This window comes from Pyxicephalus adspersus, chromosome 4, assembly GCF_032062135.1.
Source record: "Pyxicephalus adspersus chromosome 4, UCB_Pads_2.0, whole genome shotgun sequence".
NCBI lineage: Eukaryota > Metazoa > Chordata > Amphibia > Anura > Pyxicephalidae > Pyxicephalus > Pyxicephalus adspersus.
In genome coordinates, this window is record NC_092861.1 from 67763695 (window position 1) to 67783624 (window position 19930).

At 36.4% G+C, this 19930-nt stretch overlaps 1 protein-coding gene across 1 annotated transcript in view; it reads left to right on the top strand.

Moving 5' to 3' along the window:
- RIMS1 (regulating synaptic membrane exocytosis 1) overlaps window positions 1-19930 on the top strand; it is a gene marked incomplete in the record, with an annotated part of 182121 nt that overhangs the window by 125270 nt on the left and 36921 nt on the right. The window contains 1 exon segment of the mRNA XM_072408512.1: window positions 8025-8245. Coding sequence (XP_072264613.1) covers window positions 8025-8245 — 221 coding nt within the window.

Below are 19930 nucleotides of genomic sequence, written 5' to 3' on the forward strand. Positions count from 1 at the left end.
AGTGTAGTTATATTATCATGTACAGGTGCAACAGTAGGTTGTTTCTTATTTGGGTACCTCCATTTTGGAACCTTGTTAGGAACCTTGTTATCTGATCTACAGAATTGTGGCCTCTTGTTTTCTAATACCTCCAGAATTTAGGACCCTTTGCATCCCATTAACAGCAGAATTCAGAGTCTGGGTTATGTATAAGTTCTGTAGTAAGCAGTTTGCCTAGTTGTCCTTTTTGGCTATCTGCTACAGTACTAATTTGAATCTGTGAAATAGGACATTTTTATACATACTGTATGTTTTTAGAACAATGTACATTTATTAGGAGTCGGAGTTGGAGTCGGTAGATTTTTGCAGATCTAATTCCAGATACCCCAAAATTGCCCTGACGTTCGACTCCACAGCTCTGGTGAGGATGCTTTTATCAGTAAATAAAAACAGACTTTACAAAGAGCTGTCAAGTCTGTCTGTGCCTAAACAGCTGGCTTAATTACCTTTCTCCCCAATTTCCTCCTACTTTGGCTGCTCTCTGCCACTGTCAGCTTCCCTGTTCTGGTCCTGTGTTCTGGAGGAGGAGACTGCAGGAGAAGAGACTGAGCTAGCAGCTTATCTGATTAGTAGCTCAATAGGATTGACAGCAAATGTAGCAAATCAAAGACCACTAGGGCCTTCCCATTGAGAACCCTGTCTGGTCCCCATTCATTGCTGTTTAGATCCAGACCCAAAACAGAAGTACTTGTTGTACCCTGGTGGTGGCATGGTGGATTTCCCTAGTGGGAATACAGGCCACAATAAAAACTTGGTGTGTGTCGAAGCCTTTAAACATTTTATAGTGTTTATACAATGAGCCTTTCCACGTATGCTAAGGCCCTAAAAATGTAAATACAATTTTTATAAAATAAAATGTTTGCTGATTTTGCTCTTAAAAAATATGTAAAAAATATATACATGTTTTATACTGCTTAATCAGCATACGTTTGGAGCGGTATCTGATTCTATCAAAATGAATGCGAAAGTGAAATGCAAAAAGTGTCACATTTGTTTTCACAATTCAATTTTAAGGGCTCTATTTAAAAACAAGGAATCAGACATTCCCTCATACATTCCCTCGTGGTAATATTCCTGGTCCATGTGCTTTAATGGCAGTAATTGATTCACACCAAGGAATGTCAGATTCTCTGTTTTTTAAATAGACACTAATTTTTTTTTAAATAATGGCACAAACACGTTTGTTTTAAAAGCAGTTACAACGAAATCACTTTTTAGTTTTAATATTTTTAATGATTTTTGATTTTTTGGCTTAGTCTACACGGACTGTTTCCCCAGCATTTAACTTGAGGCTATTAAAGCCCATGTTTCAAATCCCCATGCATTCCAATGGGCTAATCTACACCAGCACATTTCCTTCAGGTACGTTTATGAGGCTTATCCTAAACGTTGCTTGCAACGTTTAAAAAATTAAAACGCAGGACAAATGCAAGAAAACGCTTGAAAACGCTCCCATTTAACTCAATAGAGGCTTTTACAAGCATTTTTAAGCTTTTTATGAAAGCTTCCACTGAAAACAATGGGGGCTTTTTTAAACGTTTTTAGCAGCACTTTGGAATCTGGAAGCCTCCTTTAAAAGGAGACTCCCAGATCTCCACCACCCCACCCTGGGGAATGAGTACAGGGGCACATAAAACCCCTTACTCATTCCCTGAAAGGGTTAAAATGTGTAAAAAATTGGAAGAGGCTTTAATGTTAAAATATTTTTATTAACTGTGTGTGTGTTTGTGTAACTAATGTGTGTGTTTGTGTAGTATGTGTTACAGATACAGAACACATGTCACAGCTCCTCCAGGGCTACAAAAGCAATCAGGGGAGTGGAGCTGTCAGCATAGCAGAGCTCAGCTGATTTCTCTGCTCCCTGATTGGCTGAGGAAAGGGAAATCCTGATGATGCTTGAGCTGTTATCAGGGTTTCCTATTTCTTAGCAAATCACAGAGCACTAGAGATAAATGAGGACAAGTATCCCCATTCAAGTCTAGTGCTGAATGGTTGAGAAACGGAAAACCACAGCCAATCACAAATCACTAGAGGTGAATGGAGAGCCTTGTCCTCATTTAAACCCCAGTGCCCTGGGATCCCTCACAGTCAGGAGGTGTCCCAGGGCTGTGCTCATGTCATGATTGCAGCCGTGGGAATCATCCTGTCATTGTGGGATAAATAAAAAAAAAAAAGGTCAAGCTTTAAAACATTAGTTGCAAGTGCATAAAATGCATATAAACGTGGTAGGAACATTTATATGCGTTTTTAAAATCTTCCATGTAGACCCAGGCCTTTAACAGAAAAACAACAGGTCATACAATATTCAAACATAAGATACTAAGAACAAACATTTGGACATTAAAACCGCATAACAGATGCGGGTTGCAGAAATACAAAAATCCAAATAAAACGGCCATTGTAAAGCTCACATTTTAACAATTGGGCCTGGCGTCGATGCAACCTGTACATTTACAGTCCTGTATCAAAGTGTCCATAGGATGAATTTGTGCTTCGCGGTCATCCAAAACTAACCGAAACAAAATCCAGAATAGTAATCCTCAGTTGTGAGCTGATGTAATTGACAACATTAGGTACACTCAATCCCATACTGCCTGTGATTGAAAGGTATCGCTAAAGCAGAACCCGCTTTTGCAAAAATATAAAAAAAAATACCAACAGAGTGTAAAACAGAGAACGAAGGGGAAACGAGAAAGAAAAAGCAAAAGAGCAAGGAGGGGGAAGGGTAAAGGGACACAAAGGTCAGGTCCCGAGCCTGTCTGAAAGGCCAAGGTTGTTTCAACTAAGGGCATTGACTGAACTTCAAACTGTCAGGAAAGTGTAGTCCCATCCCATGGGCAGGTAAGAGTCGATCCAAGGTCCCCAGACCTTCTGAAATTTGGATACAGTATCACTAGGGATTTCCCTCATTTTTTCCTTGGTCAGAAACCATGCCATTTTTTGTTTAACATGCTCTACATTTGGGGTGGCAGACCAACAGGCTTTTGCTAATACCATTTTTGCCCATGTGAATAGGTAAGTCAGTAGTTTAATCTGCTTTTTGGTGCAACAAGTTGGCTGCAAATTTAGCAAGACTTCTTCTGGGCATTTTGGAAATGATTTGTCCACAAAAAGTGTATGCCATCTGATATATACGTATCCAACACCTTTTAATTTTGGGACAATCCCACCACACATAATATAAAGTGCTTTCATGCGTAGGTAAAAACTTAGTTAAATGTGCTGGCACCATATACCAGCGCATCATGAGCTTGTAATTAACTTCCACTGCTGAGGCATTTATACTACAGTGCGCTACCTTGTCCCATACTGCGTCCCAAGTCTTCCTCCCAATGTATCGCATAAAGTGGCTTGCCTATCATATGTGCGGTGACCAGAGCATCATATAGGGCAGAGATCACCCCCTTGATTTGTGGGCTACATTCACAAATTTGTTCAAAAACACTTAAGGGACCTCATGCTTGTGTTGCTTTAATAGACTTTGTTCAAAATGCTTGATCTGTAAATGCCTAAACAATTCACGGAAATTATATTTGAAGCACTCAAAAATGATGAATTCTGCAAAGACCTTTATCTCTCCATAATTGAAATCTATTGGGGGTCTCAAGTCCAGGCGGAAACAAGAGGTTATCAAGTATTGACACAACGGGTGTGTGAGGTGACATCATCTGGCAGCACTTTCTGACACGTTCCTAAACCTGTAAGGAGTGGGCTAATATAGGGTTAGAAGGATGACCCCGCCTAGAGGATGGAATCGACAACACATTTTCAATTGAGAACTGTGTGATTGCTTGCTTCTCCATATGAACCCATTGTGGTGGTCTAGCCTACATGGTACACTGTTCACGGGGCAATCTGAGCTACTACATAGTAAGATTGCAGATGCGGAACCGCTAGGCCTCCCCTAGATTTCTTGCCAAAAAGAACTTGTTTAGAAATTCTTGGCCTTTTGGAACACTAGATAAATGAAAGCATTTTCTGTTGCAGGGTAAGTAATACATTACAAGGGATCTTTACTGTGAGGTAGAAATGTAGGCAGCCACGAAATTTGATATCTTTTTAAGATGAGCAACATCACTAAGTGCCTCTGTAATTCTGGTATGTTGGCAGAGTATAAAGACTTGTATGAAGGTGATATGTGAACCCCTAGATAACACAAACGTCTTTTTTTGTGCAAGAGACCCATGCACAAAAATGTGGGCCAAATCCCCAACGTTCCAATAGGCGAATTAAATATGGCCAAAGTAAGGAGTTGAAGGCTTTCTTTATGTCTAGACTCAGAAACATAGCCGGTGTCCTTAGTATACAAGTAAAGTGAGTTAAGTGAATCATCCTTCGAATATTGTCTCGAATATTATCTGCCTGTCTTCTTGGAATGAACCCTGCTTGATCCGGTGAAAAAAGAAGTTCTATTCCCTGATTTAGTAGTGATACCAGGACAGTTGCCAGTAGCTTAGCATCAAGGTTGAGTAAGGAAATAGGCCTGTAGTTGGACCAGGCTGTAGTGTCGATGTCAGGCTTTGGTAACATGCAAACCGTTGCTTCCAACATGGTAGGGTCTAATCGCTGACCCTTAAGCACCCTAATAAAAACTAGTGTGAGATAGGGAACTAGTTCCTCCGCAAATTTTTTATATTAGTTTGCTGTAAACCCATCCAGCCCAGGCCTTTTATTAGGTTTTAAGTTTTTTATGGCTTGCAATACCTCCTGAGTTTTGATGGGCGCTTCTTGACATTCTTTCAGGGAGGCTGGTATTTGCCGCAAGGACAATGTGGAGAGGAACTGGTCCATAGTCTCCCTGTCAAAGGCCTGCGGTGACTGATATAGGGATTGTACCTACTATATATATATATATATATATATATATATATAACACAATAAAAGCAAAAATAATGTCTCCACCATGTAAGGTTATTTGCGTACAGCTACTTATTCTATACACATATGACTACCAGTCACTATTCCACATTACCTTCACAGTAGTTTGTCAATGCGTTTCACGGATAAGACAGCTTCATCAGGAGTATATGGTGAAGGTAAGTCATTTATATATATATCAATGTATTTAGTAAGCATAAAAATACTCAGCCAAAATAAACTCCCTGCTTCAAATTAGCTGAACTTTAGACATTCTCAAAAGTATAGTATCATCAATCATTCAAGTTCATCTTCTACTGGAAAGGCCCGGATTATTCCCGGCTTTCCTGGAATGATAAAAAAATGTATGTAATGTAATGTATTTATTTCTATGACCTGAAAAATAATCAAATAATAACCAAATAATTGTAAACAACATGCTTTTATTCAGTTCAGCTGATGCATGCAAGACATCTTTTAGTGAATAAAAAAAAATGTTTTCAGTGGTAAAAAAGACAGAAGAGAATAGTTCTTCCCCACAAAAATTGACAAATTAAAAAAAAACAAATTTTTATTATTATATTATATATTATATAAAAGGGTTAGCCAGCTCAGTAAATTGAGGCAAAAATAAAACAATATGTTGCTTGACTTTTTTGTGGGAATTAATTGTGGGAGAAGTAATTATTTAATTCTTTGTACAGGTAGTTCCTGAGTTAAGGACATCCGACATACAGACGACTCCTAGATACAAAAGAGGCTTCCCTGCTTGATTGGGGGGAGGGTGGCAGTTCGCATGACTTGCAGAAGAAGTCTTTTGGTTGTAGCCCTTTAATGACCAAGACAAACTCTGCAGTTGTTTCTTTTTGCATATCAAAGCACAGCTTGCTCCAGAAGTTGATGAATGTCTCAGCTCCATAAAGTATTTTGTTTTTATGCTTTGGTTAACCCAGAAACAAGTTTGCTCTTGCATGAGTATTAAGTACCTGATTTTATGAAAAAGAATCTGAGAAGGCTTCCAGTGATGTCAGCATTTTTTTGTATGACATGGTAGTGCAATCAGCACCCAGCGGCTGCAAGGAAATAGCTGGACTTGAAATGTGGGTGATCGTAAGAGCTGAGTTGTTCAGCAACCTCTTGTAACTCTTTAATGACCAAGAAAAACTCTGCAATTGTTTCTTTTTTGCATATCAAAGAACCGCTTGCTCCAGAAGTAGTTTAAAAACTCTAAAAATTTTTTTTTTTTTGCTTTGGTTGTGATTAACTCACAGCGAGGATTTTTTACTGTAACTGACACCACACCAATATGTTGATACAAACATCTGTCCTAATTGCATTTATTAAAATAATGTACCTGTTCCCGCTTACATACAAATTCAACTTAAGAACAAACCAACAGTCTCTATCTCGTATGTAACCCCGGGACAACTTGTATTTCAATATTTATTTTATTGAAAATAAACATAAGTAGTTATGTTTAAAAAGTACAAAAATAACAATACAACAACAATAGGTATACGATATGCAACACACAGACACATTGCGTCCTCCCTTTCCTTATCCCAATGAAAACTTTCCTGCAGGTCCTCATGCTGTAGTGGTCCCCAACATTTTAGACCTTGCAGACCACTAAATCTATGGACTCTGGACCGCACAAATGCCTGGGAGCGGTGTGTCACTCAAAGAGAAAGAAACTTCCCTCAGAGTGACATCATGATGCCAGAACCTGCCCACCACACTGAGCCTGTGATCCGTATGGTAGACAAGGACCACCGCTGGTCTCCTTGCTCTGGTGGTCCAGCTGTCAGACGGCCGTGGCCCACTGGTGGGCCGGGGGTTGGGGACCCCTGCTGTAGAGGACCTGTGACTAACTGACCCTTAGGGGGCATGTAATCAGTTGTTTAGTCTGTAGACCTTTTGAGCCATCCCATATGATTGAACAAGCCTTGTTAAAACCTCATCCTGTAAAGTGGTGGAAGAAGGAGCAGGAGGAGAGGCCCGGAAGGAGGGTAGAGAAGGAGCCTTCCAAAGTGGAGATGAAGCATGCTTATGAGGGAAAACTAGGCATGGACCTAGAAATAGGTTTCACAATATTTCAACCATGGGATCCAATTTCAGTCCAACTTGTCTAGAGAATCCAAGAGTTAAACTAAAATTTTTACTTTACATAAAAGGTTAGACAACCCTTTTATGTAAAGTAAACAATTCCTTCTTTTTTTAAGGGGGGGGGGACAACCCTTTTATGTAAAGTAAACAATTCCTTCTTTTTTTAAGGGGGGGGGTTAAACCCTTTTTTATTTTAACCTCCCTAGCGGTTCATTTCTTTCCGGTTTTATATGTCTAAAAGTGGTACATTGTTTTTCGTGAAAATTTATTTTACAGTATATTATAATAGTATGACTATATAGTATATATAGTATGACTAATAGTAATAACTAATAGTATGAGTATAATAAAGTTTGAAACACAAAATCATGTAAAAATAATAAATTGAATGAATTAAAAAATCTATATACTTAAAAAAAAAAAAGTTTTTTTTAATTTTGTTTTTAAAAATTCATATTATACTCATACTAATATATATACTGTAAAATAGCTTCTTGAAAACAATGTATTGATTTTACACATATAAATCCAATGTATTGCATTCAGTACAGTTATTTTGTATTGGATGCAATACAAATGGATTTTGAATTTCCCGCCCCGCCGGCAACGTACACACGCACACGAGGTCACCGGGAAATCCCCAATGACTCATCGAATGCTGAAGTCCACCAGAAGAAGAGAGAAAGAAAGAAGAAGAAAACGGAGATTGCGACGTTGGAGGACGCGGGACGCCGGCGGATCAGGTAAGGCTCTATTTACTATTACCTCCCATAGGATTACATACCCTGCGTGTGACTCGGGGTTACTGCTTTCAGCAACTTTTTTCTACCCCGAATCACACTAGGGAGGTTAAATAAAGAGGGTGAAGCGCCTCCTCCTCTGTTTTTATTGTTGCGGCCATAAAGACAATGAGCGCAGAGCTTCTGGCTGAGTCTGTTTATTGAGATTGTGAGGCAATCTGACCTGCTTGAAATATTAATAGCAGTGCATTTTTTCTTAACGTGTAATCCATTTCTACCTAGGATGCAAGGCAGACGGATGGGATCTTCAGGGAGAACCATAACTAAGAGCACAAGTGTAAGTGGAGAAATCTACAAGTTAGAGCACAATGATGGAAGCCAGTCAGATACAGCGGTGGGAACAGTTGGGATATGTGGGAAGAAACGAAGACCAAGTTTGAGTGCCAAAGTAGTTGCAATAGTATCAAGAAGAAGTAGAAGCACATCGCAGCTTAGCCAAACAGGTGAGTGGTATTGTATCTGATTTATCAGTCCTTACTGTAATTACATAGCTGTTGTTTGAGTTTTAGCTATACACATTTTTTTCCATTTTTGAAACCGAAAGGATTGAAGATTGGGTATAAAAGGTTGCTTCTCAGACTTACCTTTATTAGTAATTAAAAAATTACATTAAGTATCTGCACAGCATACTGATATAGACAAAACAGTTTTTTTTTGCTAAGTATTTTTTTAGGCTGCTTTCACGTGTTTAAAAATTTATGCATTATTACCTTGTATGCATTTTAGCTTTTTCATGCATTGTAATATATTTTTATGCACTTTTGTATATTTTTGGTTTGGGGTTTTTTTTCATTTTGCATGGTTTTTAAAATAAGCTAATATGCATAAACATGCACCTAAACAACAACTGCAGCAGATAAAAGTCATGCAGTTTTTAAACAACAGTCTGTCTTACAGACAGGCCTGAAACAAATCTGTAAATAACATAACAAAACAAAACATGGCCAAAAGAAGTACCAAAGTAACTAATGACAATAGGCCTCTCCACTTTCCAAACACTTTAAGAAACTTCAGGACAGAAGCGGACAGCAGATCAGGAGAAGGAAGCACGACTGATCTTTATTATTATTTTATTCTAAAGGAGGGATACCAAAGCAAAGAGTTTCAGTATGTGTTAGGTCTAGTTACTAAGCCAGAGAAACTCAGAGAGACATAGTATTCATAAACGGTGTCCACTGCCCCCCCACACACATTCTGTCAAATTTGGCAAACTGATCCCTACCAGGCCATCAGGGTGTGCATGGAAGCTTTCTTCCCTTTCAAAATACTTATTTTCTTGCGTAGTTAAGCTGTCCTAGTTGATACAGTTGCTGGCAGTGTTTCCACTAAACCCAACAAACAAACCGAAATTGTAGGGAGAAAATGAATTAAGGTGAGCCTGGGAGATGATATCATCCACTTTCTACCAAAACGACTGAATCACAGGGCAAGACCAAAACATATAGAGAAAAACATCATGAGACTGGGAACAGCTTCAACATGAGTATAAGCTATATGTAAAAATTCTAGCAAGTTTAGCCATTGTTAAATAAATCCTATATATGAACCTATATTTGATGAGCCTATTTTAGAAAAAAACAGGGAAATGAAAATTGCAGATGTCACCTTAATCCTCTCAATTCTCTCCATCCATTTCAAGGAAATCACTGGCCCAGGCACATCTGTGTGGATTTAAGAACATTGATTTAGGAAAGCTTGAGAACAAAAGAGTTTATGTATGACAAGTTTGGAGACTTGGAGAGACACACTTTCAACACCAAACTGAACACTATGCTCTTCAAGACTGGATATGATAGACTATTCTGGGAGTACCTGGGTGATGCAGCAAAATTATTTTCTATTAGTTGGCTATTATTTTCAGTCCTGGAGCATCTCCATTTCAGGTTGCATGATCACCCAGGATAGCCTATCTTCTCCAGCCTTGGAGAACTTTAGTAAACCAGACTTTATCTGCATGATGTAATTGGATATATATTAAGAGATTTTATTCACAAATGGTCACACAAAAGATATCTAATTCCAAAAGCTATATTAATACATGAGGAGGAGCCAAAAAGTTGAAAAAAGTTAAAGTATATAGCAAGAGACATTATTCATTATTGGTGGCACAAAAGATATCAAATTCCAAAAGCCAGGTCAATACATGAGAAAGAGCCAAACATTGAAGAGAGTTAAATTGTTGTCTAGAATAAGGCTGTTTCTACCTAGAACTATATCAACTCCTTAGCATCTACCCTGTGCTGAAAATCAGGATTATAGGCTCTCCATGAATTAAAGGTATCCAAGACCTGGTCTAAAATGCCTTTAAAGTCACCTAGCAGAATAATTGGTAGCAACATTTAATTTTTTTAAATCATGTATACAGGAGAAAGGTCCTAATATAGAGAAAAACAAATATTCACTAGAGCCAAATGGACCTAGAATAGGAATGACCATGAAATGTCCACCCCATGATCATTTTATTTAAAATATGTAAAAAATTGAACTTTGCATGGTCGTTTTTTTATGTACACAATCAGAGACCCCAGAAGAATAATAAGCACTTCATGATGAGGCGAGCACTCTGTGGCCCATCAAATGAGTTTGCAGAAATATCATAAACAGGTGTTGCTTTTGAAGATACTGAAATGCTAGAGACTGTTTACATTTTTAATTCAGCCCCCGAACATTTAAAATGAAGGTAAACTTATTAATCATGGCATTCTAAAATAACCAGGCAAAGGGGGGGGAAGAGAGAAAAAATGGAGAACTCCATGCATCCAAGGACCAAGGAGCTGATCTAAGTACAGCATTTCCATAGTCAACAGTAATACCAGAAAACAAAACATTCTTGCCACTTTAATCAGATGGGGATGAAAATAAAAAAGCTAAGTCCCTAGGCTAAATAATCTTTTTTCCTCCGAAAACAAATACAAAATATCAGTGTTTAAGAATACGCTCATATTGAAGCAGCCAAAATTCCCACCAGTCCCTTCAGTAAGCAAGAAAGCTGAAAGACATATCCAGCAGCTTTTTTTGCAAATTGTTATTCATAACCATCCCAGGTGGTTGAAAGGATAAAGCTTAACAGATTCTCACAGTCGTAAAATCAGAAACTATGCTGCTATTTAGCAGGAGGTCACTAGGTCACATGATGAAGATAGCAGAAAGCCAGGAGCATTAGGCAGCACAGTAGTAGGTGAAAAAAGTTAGGAAAATGAATGTGACAAAATAACCTCAAGGTGGAGTATTCAGCCAGTCAGAGGCATCTGACATTGGGCCTGATTTATTAAAACTCTCCAAGGCTGGAGAAGATACACTTTCATCAGTGAAGCTGGGCAAGCAAATGTTTTTAATTCTGGACTAGGTGCATTGCAGGTTTGCCGTATCACCCGGCTTCATGGATGAAAGTGTATCCTCTCCAAACTTGAAGAGCTTTAATAAATCTGGCACAATGACTCTATTTCCCTAGCAGCAAGAGAGGAACTTAGTAGAAAAGAAAGTTCTACAGACAAATAATTCAAAAGTTTGGCTCATCTTGAACAGCAATTATTGGTGGAATGTTGCTATATGGCAAAAAAATATTTAAATCTTCACTCGTTTTAGGAAAGTGCTTATGAATATACACTATTTATTGTATGTTAAGGTGTACATACATAATGCATACATGACTTCGGCTTGTATGCATTATGTATGTACATCGGCTTGTATGTGATCAAATGTAGTGCATTTTATTATTTTTATTAAACAAGGCTCATATGTAACTTGCTATAGGTACTTGTTTATGCTGTCATGCAGTTGCTGTCAATTGAGCTCAATGTTTCTTTAAGGACTTTCACACCATTTGAATTTGTTGGACAGGCCAATTAAAAAAAAAAACACATTAATATGGAACTACCCCCTGCCCCTATGCAACAGCCTCAAAATGTTTTTGTAGTGCACTACAAAATAGTAATTGAATGTTCAGATCCTTCTGCTTTCATGATTTCGCCTTCATTTACAGGTATTCGAATACTGTAAAAAAAATACCTTTCACCATAACAGAAACATACATTTTAAAATAAACGTTTGAAGTTTTGTTGTGTCAGTATTTGTCTGTTGAACTTTCCTAACAGCCGAATATTTTTAAGTCTTAGAGAGTGGTGCATTCCTTCCCTCTTGTTTTCTTGTCAATTAGTGCCACCCCCCTTAAAATTGTATGGACATGATAAGGAATAAAGAAGAAAAGCAGGGTTTTTTGTGGCAATTACATGTGTATTTTTTCTTTTATATTACATCAAGAACATATATTTTTATAATAGGGTGATACAATCAACATAAAAAAATGCAGTCATAGACTTCCACGCTTTGGGTCTGCCCCATTAAAGTCATGGGGTATTTTGACCCTTATGCTAGACACAGCTTTTCCTAAAACAATTTAGACAGAGCTCGGCCCAGCCCGACGTGTTTAGCCGTCTGGCTTCTTCAGGGGATGTGTATGTGCCGTTATGTAGAGTTATGCCCTCTGGCTATCCCTGGCAACTGAGCAGCTCCGTGAAAGTTGACAGCCGGCCAGTGTTCAGGCATGTAAGAACAGGTATTGCAAGGAACGCCGCCTGTCCCTTTCTGCCATAAATTATAATCAATGTTTGTTCAATGTGGGACTTTAGTTCCACTTTAACCATAGAGGTGACAATCAGTAATACCAGTAATTGTGTGTGTGTGTGTGTGTGCATAACAGGTTTATAGCACATTACAGAATTTTGTAACAGTAAACAGCAGAAATTGTATAACCGTACAGTGATATCTCACTCATTTATGTATATCAGCAAGAAATACATTAAAAATATGATAAGCTTAATGGGTTCTTTGAAATCAACACTAGTTAATTATTACATTTTGCAATTACAGTTTGCAAAATGTTGCAGTTGCAATTCTAACTCGTGCTTGATTACATGTTACATACCTGAATAGGTACAGCTCTATGATGGAGATCTGGTATAGGTTTTATTTTAACCTTTTACATCTTACTTATTTGACGTTAAGACTCATTTATTACTTGTAAATGTTATGGACTATTTTGCTTATATGTATTAATGTATTTATTATTCATATTCTTGAAAAATGCAGATAGAATTAGAAAATAAAGTTCTTTACTAATATATTCTCAGGAGACATTTTAATCACATCTAGATGAAAAGCAAATATATTTTCTGAAGACTGTTATCAAAATTAGGTCAGTGAGTTTCAACTTACTTACGATTATATAAGTTTCAATTCAAACATCTTAAAAGCTTGGTCTTTCATTGCCCAAAGCAAATTGAAGTAGAATGAAGCTGAGGATGAGGACAACCTCTAAGTGGCCTCCTTTTAATCTGCTTTAAAACTCTGTGATAGTTGGCAAAACAGCAGAATGCTAGTCTCAGCTAGAGAGATAAGGAAAAGGTAAGAAAACATTCCTGTTTATATTTATCTCTGTCTGCCTATGTTTAATCATACATTTTTATAAGAATTGCCACAACAAGCATTTTAATCAGTGGTACTGGATATTTTCCATAAATGTAGTTTCTTTTATGCTAATCATTAGAATTTGTTTAAAACAGTATATTACTTAAGAATAAAGCACAACTATTCCTTTCAATGCACCTTTGGTTTGCATGAAATGTATTTAAGATAGTGAAGTTTAGGAAACACTGCTAGTTGTCCTTCTGCATAAAAGCTAGTACAGTGTCTTGTTACACAACTATTTAGTGTGGAGGAAGTCACAATGTTAACTTTTTATCACCTCATTAATATAAACATCTAATTATTATTGCTACATGTTGATATGATATGTATATTCTGATTACAAAGTCATTTTGCAATTGGAAAGTACACTTAAAACTATATAAAACCTCAAATGTCAAAAAATGCGTTACAATGCTCCTTATTGGATATACGTGACTCAATAAACAATTGTTAGGCAATTTTTTGTAAAGCTTTGCTTCTGGAGCAGTAATAGGTCAAACTTGTGTGTTGCTGGTTTTTGCTGGATCTCTCCAGTTACAGAAATTATTTATGAATTCTGTCAGTTTAGTTTTTTGTAGCATTATTTGATTGTTATATAATTTCCCCTAACTAGGGTTCGTTTTTTAATGATAAAACATATGATATACATATGTTTACACACACACACAATTATAGATTATCTACCATAGTATATGGCATCTATTCCTGCAGGAAAAAAGTAAAATAAAATGTAAATACAGTTGTTAACTGATAAACAATGCATATGCAATTAAATCTATTCTTCGTTCTATGTTCAGTCCTTTTTTCCTATTTCACCGACCATTGTTTAAAATCATCAAATAATGACTGAAATTTGAACTAAATTCATATTATACTAATACTATATTATACTACATTTTTTAATTGTTTCTGCTATTTTTTTTAAATTTTCTCAACCAACTATGACCACGTTTGTGCAACTATTTTTGACCAAGGCCACACCAATTTTTTGTTTTTTATTCCAATGCCACTGAAATGCCAATATTTTTTCATTTTGGATCAACGATCCAGCAACAGAGACATAGACATGTAAAACTGATCTTCAACCCTTTCCTTCTCCTGATCCTTTCTATCAGTCCTTTATTCGGGTAGGTGACATTCCCGACCAAAGGAGTCCAGGAATACATAATTAGGTGAGAACTTTTAAGAGATAAGTTGAAATTTGCATGTAACTACAACTTTTTGACAGTTTAGTTTAGTTAATTTAACAATGTGCTACTTTAACTGAATTATTGTATATTATTGCATGATAATACTTTTAAAGTGTTCAGTATACACTTATATTGCAGATTTGCCACTTCCAGGATTTCCTTTGGTTACTCAGGAAATTTTAGCCTCTTTGAGGGCTAATTTACATTTCTTTACACCCTAAACATAGTGGTATTTGTTTAGCAAAAACATTAGGTATTCTTTATGAATTTACTTTTAGAGTTAATATAGTTAAAACATGTTTAGAAAGTAGGATGTGTGGTTATTATATCTGAATTTGGCTAGTTGTGTCTTGGCCTGGGCTTAACTGAAAAATTGATTTTCAATTGTCATCTTTAGGGTTTTTTTCTCCTAAAGCGTATTCATTGTTTTTGGAAATGCATGTGTTTTGTATGTCTTGTAAAGATGTTTTTTGGATTCAGTGTATCTCCTGTAGAAATTTTCTTATCCCATGTTTAAATAGTACAATCAATGACTTTCATTCCTAGTATATCTTGCTGTGGTATATACTGCATTAAATATAGGGGGCCTTGTAGATGGGTATCTCTTATATTCCGTAGTGATATTGTATATGCGTATTGGTTGTATTTATTTATCAAATAATCTGTTGTAATATTTTTATATATGTAGTGGTATTCATGCTATCCCTTGTATCTGATTTTCATCTTGTGTAGGAATATTTCCTGTACAAGTACTAATTGTGTCTCCTGTATGGTCCTGATTGAATCTTTTATGGTGGCATTTCCTATAGGGAATTGATCATTTCAATTGTAGGGATCTTTCCTGTAGAAGTACTTTTTGGATTTCCTTTTGGAATGTTTCATGTAGGGGTTCATGTAGAGGAGTTTCCTGTAGGGTTCCTCTTCCTGTATTGGTTATGGTTTCACCTCATGTAGGGATCCTTCCTGTATGTTTTTTTTTTGTTGCATCTCATGTATTCAAATAGTTTTCATATAGCAGTTGTGAGTGAATTTACTGTAGGGATGGTTCAAGTAGGGGTAGTGCTGGTTTCTCCTGTAAGAGTGTATCATGTAAGAGTACTTATTGGATCTCCTGTAAGGTTATATCTGTACAAATAGTGATTGTGTCTTCTGTAGGTTGTTTATTGTAATAAACAATTCATTGGATTCAGGTCGTTTACTCACAGAGGCTCACATCACATGTGGATGTTACCTAGGACAATCTACATTAGGCAGATTTTTGTCAAGATTTTATGAAAACTACAGTGCCTGCTAACCCATCCTGGTCTTCTTGCATTGTACAAGAAAGGACCAGGATGATGTCACTAGGTCTAAAATAAGTTATGTAATAAAAAATGTAAATATTATTAGCATGTTGATAAAAAAAAGAAAGGAAACCAGAGTAGGGGAAATGTTAGCAGATTAAACTTCAGCTTTCCTGCTACTTGCAAGAGCAAACAAATGTATGCCTGGTAACAAATTTGCAATGAAAAGTCAGGATTTATCAGAATACTACATTTAAAACGTGTAAGTGAATTTTTAAAGGGGAATATGTATTTGTGGTTCATTTTTATTTAAATTGTTTTTGTATTTATATCACATCTTTGTTTTACAACATAACATTTATACTGGGTGCACCTTGACACTAGTATAAGAGAGCATTTTGCACTTGTTAAAGAGGAAGCACAGCTTTTTAAGTATTTTTTTCACCAAACCAGGTAAGACTAGTTTGGCAAATGTGAAAATTGGCCAGGCACTCTGTATCTGCTGTATGAAAATAAAAAAACAATATTCACATTTTTTTTTTGTTCCTTGAAAAAGTAAATATATGTTTGTATGTTGAATTTTTAGTCCTGACCTTAATGAATACATACAGGAAAACATACATGCAAGACAAAAAGAAATTCCGTTTATTTTTATTTTTTTTTATGAATAAAATGTACTCTAATTTAAAGAATGCCAAGTTTATCAAAGATGCCAAAGTTTTTGCCAACATAAATTAAGCATCTATGAACCTTCTCCTGTTAGTGAAAAGTGTTTATAAATCACCTTAAAGATAAAGGGAATCACTGTGCTGATTACAAATATGTACTTAAAATTCTGTCTAGCTAAAAGAAGAAAAAATTGAACAGGGAAAGGGTTTAAAAATCTCAGGTCATTTTGTCTGCTATCTGCACCCCATTAGGGAGATTTTACTTTACTTGCTGTCCCAAAGACACAACAGGAATACGGAGAAAATGTTTCCAAAGTAAACATAGTTTTCATCCCAGAACACTGTCCTCCAAACAGGAGGGAAACACACCCAGTAATAAAACGTGTGTCTGCCTTATTTAAAAGTTACCTTTTCATGTAATTTAAATGGAAACTTGAGTTATTCAGCTATTAAACTAACATTTTTTTTTCATCAAAATAGGTAAAGCTACTCAGGCAAACATGAAAAGGTCCAGCACTCTATCAGTTGCCTGAAAATCAAAATACAACATAGTCATTTAGAAAACAATTGTACAAATAAAGCCAAAATGCATTCCCTTGAGTACTATGTATGTTTCTGTTGATGGATTTTATACCACATACATTTTACAGAAATATGTATACATAAACACATTTAAAGCATGCCAAGGTTTAGTTGAATGAAGAGCTCTCATTTGTACTACTCACATATATATTCTTCTTGTAGTAAAATCTGGTATTTTCAAATGGACTTAAAAAAAGATTCTCTGACATGGATGTCAAACCCAAAAATGTAAATGTAATACTTTTTAGAGAGCTGGGATTAGAAGAAATGCCAATATGACCCGCTTCTGCTTAGGAACCTGCTTCAGTCACCACTGAAAAAAACTGAGTTTGTAAACGGAGAATCGATGGTGGGAATCAACAGTACCATCATCAAATCCCATTCAAACAAAATTTTTTTAATAGAAAATGCTGCAAAAAAAATTCTGTATTTTCTATAGGTAATTATTGCAGTGTTAAGATGTTTTATGTCTACCACAAATCCTCAAGACTAGATTGCTGCATACCCAACATTGGCTGTGGCCCAGAAGGACAAACCTGGCGAGTTTCTAGTGATTTCTAGTGGTTCTAGATGTACTGGGGAAAAGTGCTTAAAATATTCATCTCAGCCTCTGTGCACGTTTTGTGCAGCCCTCTGTGCTCTCTCTGCACCTTTCAAGATACTTTTTGAGGTAGCCAGTGTACTGGATATGTTATTTTTTTGTTACAGTGATACTAACAAAATGATCAGCTTATACCTAAAACTAATGACCCTTACTGTACAATAATTTTTTAGGAACATTAGCTCTGCTTAAATACTGGTATAAAATTAATATGTGAAGTTAGATTGTAAGCTCTTTTGGGCAGGGTCCCCTCATTTTCCTTTGTCATTGAATCTGTCTGTCACTTGCAACAACTGTTTAATGTACAGCTGCATAGTGTTTTGGCGCTTTATACATAAAGATTATTAATAATAATGTAACATACCTGATAGGCATTCACTCATTTTATAGTCTAAGCATACCTGCCAGATAACAAAGCCAGGCCAGTGACCCCAAAGTTTTCTTTTAAATTTACCTGATTTGCTTCTACCCAACTGAACCATTTTGGAATGTGGGAGAAAACCGAAGTACCCGGAAGAAACCCACACAAACACAGGGAACCTGCAAACTCCATGCAGATAGTGTCTTGCCCGAGAATTGAACCTGGGACCTAGCGCTGCAAAGGCCAGTAGTTTCTCCTTACTTAGTTGAGTGGTTCTTGCCATGTTATGAAATAGGACAGGGTTGTTTATTTAAAAAACTTTACCAACCTTACCACTGCACAACAACCTGAAATTCCAGAAATTTACTCTTGATAAAGCACACCTGGTAACACAAAACTTTCAAAAATTCCAGGTGCTACCACATGAATCTGTCATCAAAGCAAAAAGGTGACTACTTTGAAGAATCAGTGTTTTTCAATATTTTTAACATGGTGGAACCCTTGCTATAATTACTATAGCTCACATTAGTGTGGTGGTCAGTGGAAAGAATGTGACCCTTACAGAAAGCCAAAAAGTCCATTGGTGTCCTGAGAGGCCCAAATTGCTCATTGCTCAAGGAACCCTAGCAACCTCTGGAGGAACCCTGGTTGAGAAACACGGATCTAGCATAGAAAACATTCAGTTCAGTACCACTCACTGTCACCTGCTGTAAAATCTGCAAGAGCTGGTTCTTTAAGATCCTTTGCTGCAGTTTGAGCGGCAAACAAGGTATCAGCCTTCAGGAGCCATGTGAGATTGCTTGCTGTGGTCACAGGTCTGAACCTCCCCCTATTTTACAACAGGCTTTACTGAATATGAACAATTATAAAACTTTTAAAAAAAGTGATAAACTACCAAAGAAATTTGGGGCGCAGTCAGGTACACCTTTTTCCCTTGGCATCTGAAGACTGGCACAAACTACTTGGCCAGCAATAAGGAATTAAAAACTTCGAGGTCACTGAATGCTTTGGTGGAAACCAGTGCCTGCAAACCTTTTAAAACTAGTGACTTAAGGTCACTGACAGCTGACACACGATTGTGTGAATACAATGGGATGGTTAAATAATCCAGTGGAGATAAGGTAAAAGCTGGAAATAGGATTACATTATATAAAACATATTTACTATAACAGGTCAAGCAAAGAGTAATTTGACTTTTATGCAATAGGATAATCAAAGTAAATATTCACACAATGTATTTTTAATATATACTTACTTAAGATATCCTATTATCTGTTTAAGGTGTGTCTATATCTGTTATGTGTTTCTTTGTATATAGTGTACATAGCTACACCTACCCTGTTATCTAACTGTTTATATATCATGACTCATTTATTATTAATTATTATCATATTAATATTATTGTTATTTTTTCCATTGTATCAATGGAAATCTTGATTTGTTAAAGCTCTTCAAGATTGGAGAAGATATACTATCATGGGTGAACCTGGGTGATCTAGCAAACCTCCTTTTTATTATCCTCTTTGGCATGTTTTTAATTGTTGAGGCACATTATTTTTTTTTTTTTTTTGCTTTTCCTTGATGCCTGAGCAAAAAAGAAAAATACATTTTGGCTGCTGATTATATGGTATACAGTAGAACACAGTACATGATGGAGGTGAATGCAGAGCAATAACGTCTAGTGAGCTTATTGCCATAATAAAATGCTGCACAAACTCAGTTTTTGAGTAACTATGCTGCAAATAAAAATAACATTTGTGAGTTAGTAATTTCATGTTTTCAAGTCTATGGCAAGTTGTCTTTTAAAAACACCCCGAATGTCAAAAAATTTTGGCTATGGTAGTAAATATTAAATATATTAAAAAAAATTCTGCTTCAGATATACCCACTAAATAAGATTTTTTTGTGTTGTGAGCAGTCTGTAAATGAAAGATAAATGAACCTAATATTACACCAAATGTATGTGTGTGGGAAGCA